This window comes from Neovison vison, chromosome 7, assembly GCF_020171115.1.
Source record: "Neovison vison isolate M4711 chromosome 7, ASM_NN_V1, whole genome shotgun sequence".
Taxonomy (NCBI): domain Eukaryota; kingdom Metazoa; phylum Chordata; class Mammalia; order Carnivora; family Mustelidae; genus Neogale; species Neogale vison.
In genome coordinates this window covers 136,207,403-136,227,582 of record NC_058097.1, presented here as the reverse complement: position 1 = coordinate 136,227,582, position 20,180 = coordinate 136,207,403, and the positions used below count along the sequence as shown (strand labels likewise).

General features: G+C 40.7%; 1 protein-coding gene across 2 annotated transcripts in view; it reads right to left on the bottom strand.

The window, feature by feature from the left end:
* CTSC (cathepsin C) overlaps positions 1 to 19,130 on the bottom strand; it is a 35,069-nt gene extending 15,939 nt beyond the window's left edge. Inside the window, exons 1-4 of one of the 2 annotated variants that reach the window (XM_044258349.1) lie at positions 18,877 to 19,130; positions 16,831 to 16,976; positions 11,548 to 11,632; positions 7,564 to 9,908 (exon numbers count right to left, since the gene is read on the bottom strand). In XM_044258349.1, coding sequence (XP_044114284.1) covers positions 9,898 to 9,908; positions 11,548 to 11,632; positions 16,831 to 16,976; positions 18,877 to 19,048 — 414 coding nt within the window. In that variant the 5' untranslated portion in view covers positions 19,049 to 19,130 and the 3' untranslated portion in view covers positions 7,564 to 9,897. Of the gene's footprint in view, positions 1 to 7,563; positions 9,909 to 11,547; positions 11,633 to 16,830; positions 16,977 to 18,876 lie in introns of those variants that run through there. The other variant, XM_044258348.1, reaches the window with a different exon arrangement.
* Positions 19,131 to 20,180: the final 1,050 nt, after the last annotated feature.

The following is a 20,180-nucleotide window of genomic DNA, read 5'->3' as shown; positions in this document are numbered from 1 at the left end:
ATAAACTTTTCTATGATTACCATCGCTGAGTGCCAAATAAAATTTACATAAGAAAACATTTCTGGGAATCAAAAGCAGGGGAAGAAACATTTTTAGAGCATCTGCCACATTCCAGGCATTTTACAAAAGTTCCCTCCTTCAATCTTCACAGGAAGCCTATGAGGAAGGAGGCTCCGATAACCTCATTTTACCAGCCAGCAAGTAGAAGTCCAGCTCAGAGAGGCTACGGAGCTCCTAAGAAAACAGAGCCGTGAAGGGGCAGAAACAAAATTCTGCTCAGGCCCTCAGACTATACCCTCTTCTACTCACAAAATATGGACTCCAGCAAACGACAAAACAAAGAGGGAAACATTTCCACACATGAAATCTTTTCTTCTGTCAACCTCACAATTGAGTAGGACATTCTGATTATGGGGGAGCTAAGAGAAACCTGATTATTAAATATTCTCTCCATTTAATGTCACGAATATGGCCCTTTGTCTCATCGCAAAGTTTATACTGAAAAACACCTACAAAGGAGAGATCTGGGATTTGAACTCATAGTTAGGCTCCAGAGCTTACAACCCCTCAAGTGATAATATCTCTTCAAGGAAGAGGGACATATATGCAGAATGAGAGAACAGTGTGGGAGGAAGGAAACAAATCAGGCTCCACTTCAATGAGGAGGGACTTGGGCCCATGGCAGGCCTTGATTTAATCTAATAGAACAAAAGCCCAAAGCAGTCAGACAACCAAACAAACTGGCACGGCGTCAGCTGTGCTGTAATACTTTCCAAAAGTCCACAGGAGGTTATTTTCGGTTCACAGGATATCATTTGCGAACTCCTAATAAATACGACGGATATTACTTTACCTGTGTGCTTGGGTTGGCAAGGCTTCTTTTTTAAAAGCCAGAAAATCAGTATTTTAAGGCTTGCAAACTATAAGGCCTCTGTCAAAACCACTCTACTCTGCCACTGCCATATAAAAGATGTATAGGGAATACAGACCTGCATGCAGTAGGATGTGTAGCAATAAAATTCTATTTACAAAAATAGGCCTGTGAGGGGCACCTAAGTGGCTCAGTTGGTTAAGCGTCTGCCTTCAGCTCAGGTCGTGATGTCAGGGTCCTGGGATGGAGCCCTGCATTGGGCTCTCTACTCATTGGGGAATGTGCTTCTTCCTTTCTCCCTCTGCCTGTCTCCCCTGCTTGTGCTCTCTCTCTGAAATAAATAGAAATCTTAAAACAAAAATAGGCCTGTGGTTTGCAAACCCTGAGTTTAGAGGAATGCATGGGTTAAACTCTACATAAAGTAAAACTACCGTATTATAACGGACTCTTTCTAAATTGAAAGCATATGTTTAGGAATGGAGTTAAAAACATCTGGCTTTACAATCCCAAGGAGCTAGATTTGAATCTTGGGCTTCAACGACCACTAAGCTCCCTAGCACTGGATATGTTATCATGGATATTCATACTTAGCATTGTGCATCTGTGTTGGTGGTTCATGATATCGTGAGAGCTGTCTGTCTGCCTCTGGCTAAGAATATCTTGACTTGCAGGACTTCAGGTTTCCATTCCTTCTGTCGCTGCCAAAGCCCCAGCCAGGACGAGGAACACTGAGTAGAGGCCTAGGATATGACTGAGCTATGGCATTACAGGGTGTGTTGTATGAGAAGGTTATTAAAACTTTTATGTATTATGTCAAAACTATACACAACTGCTATTTTTTTAGACGAAAACCACAGAAATATGGGTAACCTCATATGATGTAACCTAAACCCCTTAGTGTTGTATTCCGTTTCTCTTTGGCTCTGGCTCTGAATCACGTTCCCTCCTCTGCTATGTACTGGTTGGAGAGGCCCAGTGGGGCTAGGCCAAGGCCCCCTACCCCTGCAGTTTCAGAAAGCGGTCTGACCAGGCTTTGAAGAGTTCTTAAAATATACATTACAGAAACTGTCAGATACACATAAGCGAAAAAAAAAATGCTGAACACAGGAAGGCACTCATCACAAGAGAACCGAAAACTTAAAAACAAAACCAAGAACAAGAGTGTGTCCTAAATGTTCATCTACAAAAATAATTTAGTAAATTAATAACTCAAATCGCATTATACAGCATTCTACATGATAAACGGGAGTTCTGTAAGACAGAGGTAAGTAAAGTAGGGCGAGAGAAGGCTGCCTCCTTCTATGAATACAGTTTTACAGAGCACAACCAGGCCCACTCCTGTCTGCACAGTCCATGGCCGTTTTCACGCTACAGCAGAAGGGCTGGGTAGCTTCCTCGGAGAACACAGCCCACAAAGCCTGCAACGTTTACTATCTGGCCTTATAAGAGAAAGTGCATCAACCCCTCTACAGAAAAAATAAACAAACAAAAAAAAACAAAATAAAACAAAACCTATGTTAAGAAAGAAAAAAAATTACAAGACAGTGCTTAAGTTGAATACAAATACATAAAAGTTTTCTGAAATAAGGTTTTTAAAAAATGGAAACAAAAGGTGGAACGGGTCTCTGGGTGGAATTTTCTTGTTTATAAAATGAAGGTTTGTAAAAAGAAAAAAAGTTTGTTTATAAAATAAATTTTGTGAAATTAATCACTTAAAAAAAGACTCTTATTTCCTAAGAATGAGACTCACAAAGTCCTAGAAGAGGACACCCCCGAGGGATGATCCACACATTGTTAGAGGCTACTCATGATCTTCTGTTTAGAATTAGGAAAGCACTTTCTGAGGAAAAAAAAAAAAAAAAAGATTGTTATTTATGCAACTGATTTTGTATTTTGCTAGGGTCTTTCACTTATTTATCAAGTACTTATCGGTCACATTTTTCTCAGACACCGTGCATGTGCCAGGCACACATGCACACATGTACTGAAGGGGCCCCAGCCCAGCCCTTAGGAGGCTCACAATTCAGTGAAGAAAACAGATGTAAATAATTCAGATGTAAAAACAGATGTAAGTAAAAATGACATCATGTGGTTCAGCAAGTTAACCATACTGGAGAAGCCCAGGAAACTTCCCCATCTAGACAGAAATTTAGATCACAGATAAAATAACTTTCCCTCGAAACCAAAAGAGTTAGGGGCATTCAAGTTGGAAGAACTGGGCCCCATGTTTTTTAAGAGTGTAGTTTCAAACACCTGCTTGACAACTCTGAGTCATAGTCCCAAGCATCACATCTAAGACCAGATGAACTTTCCCTGGGACAGGAAGGCCATCTTGTTATTTTGAAAGGGGGAAAAACTTCAGCAGAGCATGACTGGTTTCACGGCAGCCTCTCACCACATTTATCGGAGGACTCGAGATTCCTCACTGACATTACGGCGTGATGGCACCTCCACATTTATTGTCACCTCACACTTTATAAATACAGGTCACTCAACAATCTTAGAAGTTCAGGGGAACAGAGAGATAATAGAGTCTCAGGGGATAAAGAGCCCTAAAGAAGGTCAAATGAGAATTTATAACCAAGGGTTCCTAGACCCAAGGGGTTTTCCCCCTACTGCGGACCACTTCTTCATACCTTTTATCTTCGCACAAAGAGCTAAAGAAGTAAATGTACTGGTCAGAGGCCAAACATGGAGAGGAGATACCTAGAAGCCATGCAGCAAAGGTTTAAATCCCAACTGTGAGGGGCTTCTGTCTATATCATTTGAGGCTCACAGGATTCCTTGGGATAAGAGGCATTACTCTTCCCATGGGGGGATAAATTTGTTTTGCAAGGTAAATGGACAAGAGAGAATTCAAGTATGGGCTCACAGGTGATAGGATCATTGCTTCATCCATTGTTTCCTTAAAAAAAAAAATTGGATAAGATTAACTGACTCCCAGAAGTCAGGTCCAACTTGCTGTCCAGGCCCTTTAAGGGCAACCTACATTCTCTAGCAGCCCTAACAGGTTAACCGTCCTTCCCCATAAGTCAGGTGTCTATGCTGCCTTGGCTTGTTCAGTCTTTTTACCACTTTTTGTCAAGGGTTTTTGATGGGGGGTGGGTAGAGGTCAAGGACATGGTCTTCAGGTTGGACTGCCGCTACCGTATCCACCTCTCCAACTTACTGGCCATGTGATCCTAAAGCAGATTATTTATCCTTTCTATGACCTCATCCATAAAATCAGAATGACAAAAGACACCACCTCATAGATTCTGTTTTATACATACTAACCCATTTAATTCTCACAGCAGCTTCTGAGGTTATTCTGGTCTTGAAAACAAGCGCCATGAGCACAGGAGTTTTTGTTTATTCGGGGAAGTAGGAAACTGGTATTAGGAAGCAAGTACTTATGGAATGAGTGAATAAACAAATGAAGAACAGAAGAGAAAGAACAACAAGTGTTAAGTCCCATTTAGCAATAACACGAGAAACTCAGAAAAGATATGAAGTTTGTAACAGAAGTATGTCCTAAAATATTAGAGAGACCCTGAAATTACCTTATTAAAGGTAGGACATGGTTGTTAATATCACTGTGCAGGACTCAGTAAGAAGGAGGAATTCATAACTTCAGAAGCCAAGTGCTCAGGACCTTCCAACCTGCAAGGACCACAAGCTGTGCTCTGTTATTTTCTTGACTGGAACGTTCTCATGGTATCTGTCATTTTTTTTTTTTTTTTTGGGCTGTTATTACAAAATACTTTCTCTGTGATTTCTGACATTATTACCAATTAAGAAGTTGAAATTCTGGCCACACTACCCAGCTTGAAATATATCCAAAAAATTTTTTGAAAGGTTTATTTATGTAAACATCAGTGTTTGAATACAGTCTTGTGCAGATGGTATGATTTAAGATTCTATTCATTTATGCCAATTTCAACAAATAGATAATTTCAGAAAATGTAAAGAAATTCCACACGCCAGCCCTTAGCATTAGGAATCTACTAGGATTCCATAGTTATCCATTTGCCTCTTCAAAATTACTGCTGGATTGCCAAACACTCCAACCTCTCCTGAAGTCCCCACTCATTTTATCAACTCTCCAATTAACATTTACCTAGTAATATTCACCACATGAAAAAGAACTGACTGGGATATTTTAGAACTTAATGTTATTTACCCTGGATCTCTCCCAACTGCTTTTTGACATGGAGGGCTTTCAAATCAATTTGTTCCACTGTTTCCCTGACTAATAATATACTTGGCAAATATTTGAATACTTTATGTAATGCACTAGGAGAAAAAAACAGTTTAGTAAAAGGACTTTGCCCTTTAAATCCCGTTCCTCCACTTAACAATTTACTACACTTAAGCCATAACTGAAGAGCCCCAATTTCCTCACCTGATCCGGGGAAGGAAACCTACACTTCACTGGATTCCTATGAAGGATAAAGAGAACACTGAAGTGTGAAGAGTTTAAAAAGTTACGAAACACTCAAAAAGCAACAATATAAACACTACTACCTGTTACCATGGGGGATACAAAGTTGTTTTAAGACTTTACCTGTGTCAGGGAAGAACTTAAACACTAAACCCAATCTGTCAACTCAACATATTCTGTCAACCACTGGCTTTCAAAATGAGACGAAAAGATGATCCCCCGAATATGGGGGAAACACAGAATTTCTATTTACATTTGTAATTATATAAATAACACTGAAAACCCACTTCCATTGTTATCTAATATCCAAGACGACAGAGACAGGACCACTCAGTTTCAAGGTCTGGCGTTCACCCGCCCTGCAGCTTGCTTACCTGTGCGATGGTTAGGACACTGCATCTTCCCTGTGCGATGGTTAGGACACTGCATCTTCCCTTGTACTCGTGCCTGCCTAAACTGATTTATGTACGTCTCTGCTTTAATTCGGCTAATTCTCACAAAATGAACAAATGGCTTAAAATACTTGCAGAGAAACCAGAACTTGCAAATAAATCTAAGCAGACGTGAGAAAAGGGCAAAGCTTACATCTGTCCTATTCCTAGTAGGAACTGTCAGCCATATAAAAATGTGAGTTTTTGAAATCGGATGTTTTGGAAGGGTTCCATTGCTGCAGTCTTCAGCTTCTCATCTTATTTATCAACAAAACAAACATTTCAGTTAAAATTTGTCCAGCTACACCTGTGAGCATAGCAGAATGCACAGAGCTGTAGAATCACTATACTGTACCTCTGACCCTAATCTAACATTGTGTATTGACTATACTTCCATTTAAAAAACTGTCCACTAAACTGTCACTAACCCTAATACCAAACATCAATTCTTCCAAACTTGACTGAACTTTGAGACTCCTACTTTTAACAAAATGAATCAAAACTAGTGAAATCTTTGAAAGATTTTCAGTGGAAAAACTGCTTCCAAATGTTTAAAATTTTCAGTATGAAAATTATAGGGAACAGATTCTTATGATAATGAAGCATACTTTTCTATTATTTTCAAAGAATATCATCATGAAATATGTTTGGGCAGGACCTGTATTTGTGATAGAAAGTGAATCAAATATTTAATCATTTAATATGCCATGTGTCTGACAGCGAACATCAGTACAGTACTGTAGGTATATAATTTATTAAGTGTACCTTTATACACCATGGAATACATAATAAAAGTTTTGGAGTACCAGGTCTTCCAAAAAGAACACCCAGCACGAAGTTGATTGACTTAATGGCACACCATATACTAGAGATATTACATTCCAGCAATGCTGAATAACAAAAAATGTTTACTAGCATATTGCCCTTTGTTTGTTGTATATATCTATGTAAATGTAGATTAACTGCTTTCAATTGCAGTCAGGTCTAGAGTGTGGGTAAAAGCCAAACAAAAGAGAATAAGACACACCCTCTAAATGGATACTTGGCCAAACTTCCCCCAAGAGTACCACATTTTTCCTCAGAAAGAAACCTACTTCCCTCTGTCAGTTTCAAGGATTAGCTCTAGTTTTCTGACTTAACTATTGTTTAAAAAGTTGAATTTCGAAGAATTTTGAAACTGCTAGGAAATCATTATAGTGGTTGCAACAAAAATACCTTCTAGCATTTTACTGAAGGAACTGGCAGCTGGATGGGCATGTGAAAAGGGAGGGGCATACATTTATTTGCCTCCATTCCTTAAAAGACTTTCAGTTTAAATGAAAATATATATCCCAGAACTAGTTAAAACCAGGTTGTCACTCAACAAAGTAGTCAAAATCGCTTGGCTAACTCCTCACTTCCTTGCTTATAAAACTGTTAAACTGGGAGACTAAGAGATATCTGAGAGTTCACCTTATCTAACTTTTGGCTGGTGCCTCTCACTATTGTAAAGACAGAGGAAGGCAGGGCATAACCTAGAGCATTCCAGACTAGTTCCTGGTTGTTGCCTCTCCAGGCTTTGCCATCATAAAGCTCACTATTTACCCCGACAGTTAACTTAGTTTTGAGTAATTCTGAAAGTTAGGATTTTGAGCCCTATCTTGGCCTTTACAATCTCACACAAAAATTAAAATCTAAGCAAACCAAATAAAGTCTAAATGTCTCCATTGTTTTCTACCATGTCATTCAACAAATATGGCCTGAGGGTCCACCACAACAGACTTTCAGTTCGTAAAGGTAACAGAACACCCAGGAACACATCAATGAAACAACAGGACAACACAACAAATATTACTCAATTTTCTTCTACAGACATTTATTAACGGTCTATTTATCACAGATCACGCTATACATAGAGAACAAAATGATTAGTTGATACAGAGTACATTCCTGCCCTCAGAATTTAAAGACTAGAGAAGACAAACAGCAATCATGAGAGAGAATGCTAAGCAGTATATAATATGGAGCCTCCTAATACAAATATCTGTAATTCTGTACCCATCAAGTTGTCTTCTCCATAATCAAAACATTTATGTGCAAAGTTGCTCAGAGAAAAAGAAAAAAAAAGACTTCCGTAGAGGTGATTTAAAATTCCATATGAAATACATTCTTATACACATTAGCTGCTTTGTCAGTATTCACATCCTGGAAGTTAGGTTGAAAATACACAACTCTTTTAGAGCTCTGGAGACAGGTAACCAGGTATGTTTTTTAGAACACAAGAATGAAAAATATTAAATAGCATTGTTCCTGATTTGTGCTTCTAGAATCCTCTAGAATTAATTCTTTGTAAGCTGATAATACTTATGAAAAGCCTTTGAAGAGACAAGGGAAGTGCGGTCAATTTTCCAAACACTTAAAAATCCTAAGTAATTGGGTTCTGAAGACACACAGGGAGAGTGACAGATTTTCAATCTGGAAGAAGGTGAGAACGTGCTATCAAACATCACTCCACATTTACAGCACTTAGAATAGTTCTACCTGAGCAGAGGTGATTGCAAAGAACAACATGAACCAAATGCCATTTCTCCCACTAATAGAGAAAGCTGAGGAAGGTTTCACAGAGGCAGCATCAAGGTCCTGAGTGATGAATTACCAGGTCCAGAGGTAGGATGGAACAAACCATCTAGGTTTAAGTACTTGGGTATAGGATGACTTTACCTTTATAAGGCATGACCTGCCCAGAATAACAGACCTCTCAGAGATCATAAAAGTTATCTGAACCAATAAAATAATGAAAATCTGTTATCTTGAGCTCCCTCCATTGAAGCAAAGATTCAGGAGAAAAGCCCTCCCAGAATATAGGGACTAGGTGTAACCCCACATTTTCAATTTACCATGGGTGGTATTAATTCTGAACTGAGCAGGAAACCAGTACATTGTTTAGTAGGAAAGAGCTGAAAGATATCCATCAGTGTGAACAATAGTGTAATGAAAGATGTCAACTTGGCAAGAGTACTTAATTTGTAATTAATTTGAAACTTAACAAAACTCTCCTTCCAATCTGGAGGACTACAAAAGGAAAGAAGGTAAGTTATCCTCTTGATAGAAAGAAAGGGAATAGCCAAGTTTGGTAAGGAAATAGAAGCTTCTCCTAAAATTTCAAAAGGAGCCATGCAATGCAATTGATTCCATTAAACTAGCATTTGTGATGCTAACAAACTAGGACTCACCAGAAAATCTACTGAAATATTACTCCAAGTACCACAGTTTCTTTGTGAAATGGGTTTTCTTTTACTCTTTAGCCCCAAGGAGGTCCTTAGGCTTAAGAGATTAGCTCTTGTCATTTTATAATTAGATGCAGTGTGAGCTTAAACACCATTGAGACTAATCTTCCCCATCTATAAAATAAAGTTAGTTAATGTCTACTTCATAAGATTCTTGTAAGGTAAGGCAGGTCAAGTTCTTAGAACAAAGCTGGCATCTAATCAAAAAACAGATGAAAAAAAGTACTAATCACCCCATCTTTCTGACCAGGGTAATGCAGGCCTATGATCTGCAGCAAAATTACCTTTTAGCAGTTTGACTTATCTCTCAGCAAGCCCGGTCCTCCAGACCAGAACCATCTTTCCACCAACAACCTATCTGTGCGTCTCAAGATATCGTGAAGCATTTTCTCCTTACAGCAGGTGCTGGGGTTTCTCAAGGTAATTAGAGAAAGAAGGTGCACAAGAAGATAATATAACTGGAAATAAAATCTGCACGATGAAATAAATTAAACACAACATTCAAATCCTCATCAATCTGGAAACAATCATCTCCATAGAGCATATTCGAAAGGGAAAAACGGGAGTTGCGTATCGTTCCTTTCATTCAAAGGCTGAATGGTGGAGCCACCTAAGACTTCCAGACTTTTCTTTCCTTTTTCCTGTGTAGTCTCTGGTTGTTCACATTTCAAAATGGCGGTTGCTGCTTTCCAAGGAAATGTTCAGGAGGGCAGCTGCCTTGGAGGTAGGTCACCAGGACTCCTCAGCATTTTACAGGCAAAGACAAGACTCCAGAAGGGAATGCAGCTGCCCCAGGCCTCTGCTAGCTGTCAGAGGAAGGCAGGTCCATGGCTGCATGCGGCTCTGCCTCTTAGCCCCAAAGTCTCTGTGTGGCTGCTGTTTTAAAAGAGGCCCTCAACAGATGCTTTATTTAACAACTAAAAGACAATAAAAACTAGAGTTACAAGCCAACAAGGATCACACTGTCTCTTAAGAATGTTTAATTATATTAATTTACGTAAAACACACACACACAAACACAAACAGTACTAGCATTTGAAATGCTTGTACATTTTTAGTGCTATTTAAGACATTCACAAAAAGCTGCCATTCTCAAAAGCTGAATGCTTAAGCAACATGTATCAGGCACACAGCCAACATGCTCAAGAAGCACATGCAGATGCATTTGAAATTAACTACCACTGCAGAAATCTAATTTTGAAATGTACTTAGAATAAACAGGCTAATCTAACAACCCAGATGCATTAACACGTGTATCGTTCAAATTCTACATGGAGGCTTAAGGATGTTTTGATCTGTATTTCCATGTACCAGGCTATTTACCCATTTACAGAGCAAATACCTACTCAGGGGGGAGGGGAGTTATCTTCTGATGGAGGTGTCCCTTTAATTAGAAGGAACAGGGAGAGTTTTAAGACAGAATTTTGTAAACTGCACAAAAATGAGAAGACCTCATTTTTTTGCGAGGAAAAAGTGATGAACTTATCTGGGGAAAGTTTCCTATTTTATCTTCCTAAGCAACAGCTATCTAATATATTAAAGATCCTGATAAGTTCTGAAATAAAGGAAATGATTCAACACCATCTATACTTATTCAAGTACTAGGAATTCAGAAAAAAAAAAAAAGCTTATTAATTTTGGCTAATTTCTACTTTGATCCATTCACAGCAGCTGCCTGGAACCACCTTCAAAGGTTCACAGGATGGAGTGAACAGAACTGATGAGCAGTTCCTACTTAGCAGATGTGTGGGCCGCTGCCAGGCCATCAACAGTCTGGAAAATGCTGATACAGGATAAAGCTGTGGAACTTCCAACACTTGCCCCCAGTTCCCTTTTTCATACCCCCCTTCTGTACTTCAGAGATTGTAAAAGAGGTAAGGAAAGGGGAAATAACATTGTGTTAAAATGCAAGGAATAGTTAAGTCCCTATCAACTTTACTCTCTAATCACCCTTTGCCCATAAAAATGTTAAGACCTCTATATTTATGGATCCAGTGAGAGTGAGATTTAAACAACTTTTCTAAGTATGAGGAGAATGTAAAGAGTGAAGAAGGTCCTCTTCCTCCTAGTCAGTAGTCTGTGCTCTGACCAGGAGCCAGTGTGAAAAAGATGGGGGAGTCTCCCAAGGATGAGCGGCAGGTACGTGGATTTCTCTAGAAGAGCTGCCCTCTCTACCAGAAGACAGACCTAAAATGTCAGAGCCTCCCATGGTTCCCTCTTGAGCCCTTTTAGAAAAAAAAATGAGCAACCCCAGGAGGCACAGCTGCTTCAGGGAAGTGAAACAACCTTGGGCTGATCTTAACTGAGTCTTGATCTTTTTGGGTTTATGTCTGCTCAGGGTAGCAGTATCAGACTCGGGAGAACCAATTTGATGTGTGCAAAGAGAATAAAGTGAAAGCTCACTCACATACAATAGTGCAGGCAGGTAAGAAATTGCAAATAAGCAGGCTGAAGCAAGGAATCTGTGCAAAATCCCTAATCTTTCCAGTCTCTCACCCAGATGAATCAACAAACATTGCTCGCTTTTAAGAAGTTAAAAATTTCAACAGAGCTCACCCAGTTTGTTCCTCAGATGTCTCAAATCATGTACCCTCACAGTTCCCAGCTGCATGAACAACTGACTGATAAAATCAGTGACATCCTATGAAGAGTTCACAATGGGAAACTAAGTCATCATGTTAAGATTAAGCATCACCATGAAAGAAAATGAAATTAAGCACGGACTGTTAAACTTCCCATCCATTCCCTAAACTGAAACACTCTTAAGAGTAAACCACAGGAGTGCCTGGGTGGCTCAGTGGGTTAAAGCCTCTGCCTTTGGCTTGGATCATGATCCCAGGGTTCTGGGATGGAGCCCCGAATCGGGTTCTCTGCTCAGCAGGGAGCCTGCTTCCCTTCCTCTCTCTGTGCCTGCCTCTCTGCCTACTTGTGATCTCTGTCTGTCAAATAAATAAATAAAATCTTTAAAAAAAAAAAAAAGAGTAAACCACAAGTTGTTAAAATTAAAAAAACAAAAAAGCACCAAAATCTGGATCTCAGTATGTTGAATCTATATTAAAATAAATTACCCGAAAAAAACAAGTATTCCGAAAGCTGAACCATCAGATCTTAAAAATGAACCCAGAAAGCGGAGTGAAAAAAATGTGACAAGATTCCCAAATCTTTAATTGTAGAAACATAATTGACACTTCTGGCTGTTGAGACAAACTGGAAATTGACAAGTCAGTAGCACACAAAATGAGCTATAAATCCTCTGGTATGGCTTTCCCAACATACAGCTCGTTTCCAGTACCAACCTGCTTTTGGAATACCCATAGAAGTGTTTTTTAGCTTAGAGTTTTACTAAGACTAGTGGGCCCTAAACAAAATCTATGAAGTTTGCTTGATGGTCATAAAACAAAATTTTCAGCCATGAGTCTAGTTTCCCTTCTATACATCTTCAGCACCTGAGTGACTTAATCTTCAAAACAAAATCAGTTCCTGCTCTACTGCTTCTTTCTATAGTCTCGGAGAAAGTGAAATGAGAAGCAGGAAAAGGCTAGAAAGTCTATTAAACCTGGGGGTGTTTTTTGGGACTTAGTATCTTTCATATGACTTTCTTCCTCTGTACAATTAGATAGACAGTGGAAAGTGAGCAAAATACATAAAAGCATTAAAAAGTCATTTTTGGGGGCACCTGGGTGGCTCAGTGGGTTAAAGCCTCTGCCTTCAGCTCAGGTCATGTCCCCAGGTCCTGTGATAGAGTCCTACAACGGGCTCTCTGCTCGGCAGGGAGCCTGCTTCTCCATCTCTCTTTCTGCCTGCCACCCTGCCTACTTGTGATCTCTGTCTGTCAAATAAATAAATAAAATCTTAAAAAAAATAAAAAATAAAAAATAATAATAAAAAGTCATTTATCCACCCAACAGCAAGTTGCCATAATTAAACATCCTGTCTCATTACATGTGGTTTTCATTTAAGGGGTCTGCTGCTTGGGTACCTGGGTGGTTCAGGCAGTTAAGTGTCTGCCTTTAACTCAGGTCATGATCCTAGAGTCCTGGGATCAAGTCCCACTTCGGGCTCACTACTCAGTGGGAAGTATGCTTCCGTTCCCCTCCCTTAGCTCCTGTGCTTTTTCTCTCTCTCTCCCTCTTGCTCACTCTCTCTCAAGTAAATAAAATCTTTAAAAAAAAAAAAAAAAAAAAGAGGTCAGCTGTTTTTAATCTGCAGATAGTCTCAAGCGGTACCTGGGTTTGAGAATTACAACCAAATGGTAAAGTGATTAAATCTGAGGACTCTTAGAAAACAACCTGCAGTCAGTACTGTCATTTATTTTGGCCAGTACATTATTTTAAAAGGAAACTGAATATGAATGCCTCTAAGAAAGTTTCCATTTTGTGATAGGTTCTAACTCCTCCTTACTGTTTTACATTAGGGTCATTTCAAATGCTTAGGTACCTGCCTGGGTGGGCCCTAAATGCATTTGAGTTTGTAACCCCCTACAAAGCGTTCAGATAATTGAATGTATGTGGAAAGTTGAGTAAAAAAACTTACCGTCTAAGAATATATACCCAGTACTTCCTGCAAAACTGAAACTATCCAAAAACTTTCAGTGTCAAGATGTATCTCCTTCCAAGCTTTTATCTAGCTTGAAATCACATGCAAAAAATCACACTGGGATTTCACTCCCAGTGTCTCAAGCAGGTAAAACTAAGGTGGGGGGTGGGTGACAGGAAAAGGGCTTACAAACCTTGAGTCATGAAAAATGCCCGTCTTCCAAGTGAGGCCTGCAAACTTTAATAAGGCAAATTCCTACCAATAGCAGTGGTATCACAACTGTTTCAAAGTTGGCATGCAGGGAGAATGACATGGAAGCTGTATGCTCTGTTGAGATGTAGGGTAGTCTGGGGAGCAGGTGGCCCAGGAGCCCAACAGAATACCCTGCCCAGATCACCTGCTCTGCTCCCAAACTCTAGTAGCAACAGTAACAGACAATCAAATGCAAATGTGTCATGTAATGAAAGCATATCTGAAGAGGACAAAGGGAAACAAGCAATAGGGTCTGTTATGAGTCAAAGGAGCAATCTAGAAATCCACTTGATGTGTAGACCAACAATGGACAAAATCAAGAGGACAGATGGACATGGCAAAAATGTCAGATGTTTCTTTAACAGCGGTAGACTAAATGGAGGATGCTATAGTTTACAGGACACATTTTAAATACAAAATTCTGCTTATACCTCAGTAATTCTTCATTTCTAAAAATAATGTTGATTCTCAAAGCTATTTTCTAAGTCTATAAAAGAAGCCAAGAGTGCTTTGTGCATTTCAATAGTACTCTTTCGCAAAATAAATCATAATTTTTTTAGAGATTATTTATTTATTTATTTGACAGAGAAAGAGAGAGATAGATCACAAGTAGGCAGAAATGCAGGCAGAGAGAGAGGGAGAGGGAAGCAGGTTCCCCGCTGAGCAGAGAGCCGGACACAGGACTCAATCCCAGGACCTCGAGACTATGACCCGAGCCAAAGGCAGCGGCCCAACCCACTGAGCCACCCAGGTGCTCCCACAAGATAAAATATTTTTAAAAAAACCTCAATTCCACTTTATCATTTTTCTCAGATTTTTAAAAAATTCAGTTCCTCATTACCCTGTCAGCTGGATTTGCTAAAAGGACACAGATTTTATCACACTACAAAACATGTTGACCTAGAACTACTTGATTAGGTTAACAGAAATTTTAAAGCCAACTATCTTATATATATCCTGCTCTGTTTACTGAAATTATGATCTTATCACAAAGCCTAACTATTGTCTAGTCAGAGTGATTGATTTCTTAGCACGAAAACAGCTCTGATAACGATTCTGGTCAAACAGGCACTTCAAGAATATACTGTAATCAGTTAATGGAAGAACATTCTTCCTATTTTTATTCCTAATCAGAGAACACCATTCAGGAGCCTGCGATTAGGTAGGGTTCTGGCCTAAAACAGTGTGACTGAGTACACTTATAACCTCATTTGGCGTTATCAAGTGGCTCTCTACTGACCTAGGACTTATGTTCTAAGGCTATGGAAAAATACCAAATGGGCTTACACTGTGATTTAAAGAGAAACACAAAGAGGTATTCCAATTCCTCATCCAGCCACCAGCTGTTGCCTCTGTCGCTACCAGCTCTGGATTCTTCTTTAAGCTGAGAGCAGACTTAAAGTACTAATGCAGGGAAACTTGTCTGTATCTATTTCCAGTTATGGCTCAGGAAATTAAGTGGTGACTTTAGAAGTCTGTCCAATAGTTTCTCCCATTCTACAGAAAGGAAGAAGGAAAACTTTCCTAAGCCAAACGGGTAAAACTATTTTATTAATTCATCTACACTTAAATACAACTCCCATCTAACCCTTAAATAATTTTTTATTCAATCTCTTTCTCAACTGAATTCTACTTCACAGATTCATTTTCATTTTTTTGAACAAAGTCTCGACCAAGTGCGTAGTATGTGTCAGGCGACAAAGGACAGGGTGGGGGGTGGCCTTGAATACCTCCTTGTACCTCAGTTCCACAGGCAAGTGGTTCTCAACATGAAGGCAAAGAATTTTCAAAGGGCTGCAGCGGAGTACATACAAGTCTGTGGAGCCCTAGGCTCATCAATGTGCAGACCAGAATTATATTCGCAATGAATTATACTCACTACCAAAGTATTACAACTTTAAAGACTCATACAGGTACTGTCATGTATTTTTTTTTTTTTAAATACACAGTATCCAGGGGTGATAGTGAAATGTTTCATAAATGGTCAAGCATGAGCTCCAACCACTAAAATGAACAGCCGGCCCTCCACAGCCCGAAGGACAGATCAGCGCCCACCCACTGATATCAGAGCAGTCAACCCTGGCATGAGGGGATGATTTTTCGTCTTGTTCCGGCTTTTCTTTTTTCATGCTAAAGGGAGATTCTCATGGGGGGGGGTTATTATTCTAAGAAAAATAGTTGGCTTGGATGTAACACCATACTATAGTGATTAAATCGCAAGAAATCCCAATACATTTAGAGGTTACGTTTTTGTTGGTGCTTTGTTTTTCCATCATCTTTAACAGATTCTTTCCGTACTTTCCCATGAATCGCTACAATTGGCTAACTCTTAGCAGATGTTCCAAATGTTGTAAACCCTACTTTCTGAGAAAGTCTGTTTGTTTATCTCTATTTATAGTAAGAAACGGCAAGTCTCAGGTTTGTGTCCTGAATGTACTTAAACCAGTTAGCACTTTGCTAACATTACCCTAAAACGTGTCTGCAGTTGGAAGCACTGTGTTAGAAGAGAAGAACGGACAAGACTTCTCCAGTGAAAGAAGAAAACAGGCTGCACTGGCAGGGCTACCTTTTACTTTAGCCTAGGGAGTAACTCAAGTTCTCTCTTTGTCTCAGCTTAGTAAAGTGAGTTATTCACATTAATATATCTAGCACATTCTAACAGTCCCCGACTTTACAACGGTCCAACTTACCATCTTGGGCTTTACGAGGTTGTGAAAGTTATACACATTCAGTAAGAATCAGAAATGAACTATTAGTATTTTCCTGGGCTAGCACTATGCAGTAGGACACTCTCTTGTGGCTCTGGGCGAATCAGGAGCGAATTAGTCAGCCCCATGATCCCAAGACCAAGTGCAGGGCTTGAACTCACCTGAGATCAAGACTGGAGTGGAGATCAAGAGTTGGACACTTAACCGACTTGAGCCACCCAGATGCCCAGTGCTGTCACTTCTAGTTATCTTAAACCAAAAATCAAAATCCTGAGGGTCTGATAAGAAGAAGCTTCAGATACCAAATCACTGAAAATACAAACGCATTTCCAACAAAACTAACCTTAAAAAAGGCAAACCACTTGTAGTCGTTCAACACAATCTCAAAGCCTTGATTGTAAATGATGGTGAAATGGCCAGTATTGCCGAGATCATCACGTACTGTGTCCAACTTCTCAAGATGAACCACTACTTTTTTTTCCGGTTGTCCTAAAAAAAAAAAAAAAAAAAATCACAACACAGGAAAATTATTTGGATTTCAACAAATGGGAGGGGAAATCTCCTCTATAATTTCCATTATTTTTAAGCAGCTTTCCTTTCATGCTACTGGATTTGGACCAGTCTAGCTTGTGAAGATACCAGTCTCCATCCTGTTGCTTCCCTCTGCACACTCCCACAGGGATCTGAGGCAAGCCTGTGAAATGAGGGCTCAACAGAGCTGTCAAGTAGCTGACCAGGCAGAGACCCCAGAAAGTACAGCCCTTACCTTCCCAGAACATCCAAACACTGAGGAAATTTGTCCACTAAGGAAAAGGAGAAATAAAGGATGTTTAAAATGATACACAGAAATGGGTTGAATACAGGATGCCTATCAAAAAAAAAAAAAAAAAAAAAGGAAATATAAAAGGATTTGCTATCAGATTATAAATACAAAGGGAATTATCTCTTCAGAGAAGAAAAGGGGTCTCTTTCAACTCAATGGCTCTCTAGTTCAGAACCTCAGAATCTGAATCCTTCCACAGTATTCAGCAAATGCAAGGATTCTATCCTATAAAGATATTTTGTGCTGACAGGAACTAAGCTTTCAACTTTCAGAAGATGAAAGTTTTACAGAAGATCTGTGTGCGTCTTTACTAGATTAAAGTCAAAGGTCTGACTTACAGACACAGGCTGCCTAAAGGGTTCTGCTCTGTCCATCTGGAGGTTTCACACTTTGGACAGTTTTTCCAAGTTTCAGATTAATGCTCTGAAACAGGAGATTGCATGTGACTGAATAGCACCAATCCTGATCTCCCTCTCCTTTGGACCTCCACATTACACATTTAAAACAGAAGGTTTGGAATGCCCAGGATTAGGAAATGTCACACAGTCATTTGGAGTTGGACAGTTGAACAGGTCTATTTTAGTAACAAATGACCTGGCAATCATCCTTCTGCTGACAAGGAAATCACAGAAGACAGATTCACTTACTCTGCACATACCACAGGGTGGTTAAGGGTTTGCGTAGAGCCAAGAGTGCCTCTTCTGAACGGGAGATAGCTTTTTTCCTTCTCCCTTCACTGAACTCTTCCTCCTCGGTGTAGCTATGTTATCTGAAGGCATGTGGAATATCCCAGTGGTGTTCTAACACTAGGTATTTATTGACAGCTTTCCACCAGCCAGACATTGTGCTTGTCTCTGGGCATTCCCAAAAATAATTACAGACTAAAGAGTTATTTCCCAAAAAAGAACGGAAACAAAGAAACAGGGAGTGTTGGGGGGCAACTTTTATATATCTCCCTGCAATACATGAAACAATGTAGCATCATACCAAAAGTTTTCTTGGACAAGCAGCATCAACACACGTGTAAATCAAAAACGCTGGGCATAAGGGCTCTTTCCCACAAGCTAAGAAAAGGGAAAAAAAAAAAAAACACCAAACAACAACAACAACAAAACATTTTCTTGTTATGCTTTCCGGTGTTTGAGCTCATTTTCCATGGGCAAAATTTTTAAAAATTCAGATTGGACAGGGAGATCATTAGACTACACTGTCTCCACTCTCTTCCAAACTAAAAAGACAAAAAAAAAAAAAAAAAGCCAAAAAACAAAAACCCAAGGGGAATGGCAAGTTCCTGAAGAAAGTGTTTAGGTCCGGTAACAACCAAAGAAACATGAAATGAGAAGTTCTCAGCTGCTGAACTTAGCCTTCTTGGTCCTGGAGCGGTAAAGGGCACCCCAAGGGGCTTTAGGTCCATCCGGCTTCCCACCGGCCCCGGCCCCAGGTGGGGGCGCTCCTTGTGGGCGCGCTCCTTGTGGGCGCTGCGGAAAGAAGAGCTCGGGGGACGGAAAGGAAGGAGTCCCGGGCTAAAGCGGGTAGGGTGGGAGTCCGGGAGTGGCGGCGGCTTACCCATAAGCAAGCAGTTGACGTTGCGTTGGGAACCAACGGGGCCCACCTGGAAGACCCACGTGCCCAGCAGCTCAGGGTAGGTGCAGTTGGCAGGTGTATCGCCGTGTGTGGGACCGACGCCGCAGAGGACCAGGAGGAGGGCGGCCAGCAGTGAGCGGGGACAGGGACCCATGCTGGCGGGGCTCCGGAGGGGAAAAGAAGAGACAGACAGCGGACCGCCGAGAGCGAGGCGCTCCGGACAGCGCGTGCTTTAAAATAACCAGAGCTGCCGGAAACCCGCGGCCGGCGGGGGCGGGGGCGGGGGCGGGGGCGCGGTCTGGGGCGCCGGGGGCGGGGGGAGGGGCGCTCGGGAGCAGTCCCGCCCGCAGGTGAGGCGCCCGGAGTGCGCACTCCTCGGTACCTGGCTGCCGCTGGACCTTGAGCCGTGGGAGAAGCGAGGCACACGTTCTATGACCATGGGACGTCTCAAAATAGGACTTAAGAGCCACAGTGACTTTGCTTCTTGAAAAGTAACTGGGCAGGGTGAGGGGTACGTGGAGAAAAAGAGAGAATGTGTGCGGGCGGGAGGAGACCAAAATCAGAAAGAGGTCCTCGGTGGGAGACTGAAGAAGATAAGGCTAGGGATGCAGGAGGGAACAGACGGAAGGCAGGAAACATTCCCAGATAGGGAGAGATCTAATAAGTGGGGTTTTCTTTTACTTGCTTTTCTTCTCCACTTAGTCCTCAACCAACTCAGTTTTTTTTTCCCCCTTCCTCGGAAAAATTTTACTCGCTACCCCCAGTCACCCTAGCTGTTTGAGAACTGCTCTTCCTTCCGTTTTTCCAACAAAACTTTCACAACCTTTTTTTTTTGCTTGGTTTTGTCTAGTTTCCTGTTAATGTTATTTATTACCCACAAGAGAATTCATTTGCAGTGCAAACTTGCAGTTTTTGAGTATTCGTTTCCCCCCACCCCCGCAAACTTTATAGGATTTGGTTAACACATACAAGCACACACATGCACAAAAGATGTCAGATTTTGTGACTCAACCCCTTCTCCTCTAACGATGAAAAGCAGGAGGCTCAGAGAGAGGAAGTAACTTGCCCAGAGTGAGGAAGGAAGCTGGTGGGAGAAAGCTGCTCTTACCAGCAGGTTCCAGTGTGCCAGTCTGACTGCCAATAATTATTAGGTAGCACTGTTTCCAAGTGCCTCTTTGCTTAGTTTAAATATCACCCTTTTCTGTGAGAGCTTCTCTGACTTTCCTGGCTGTTGGTGGAAGTTGGGGCTGCTTTTGCACACAAAACCCATTGTGCGTGTCAGGCCT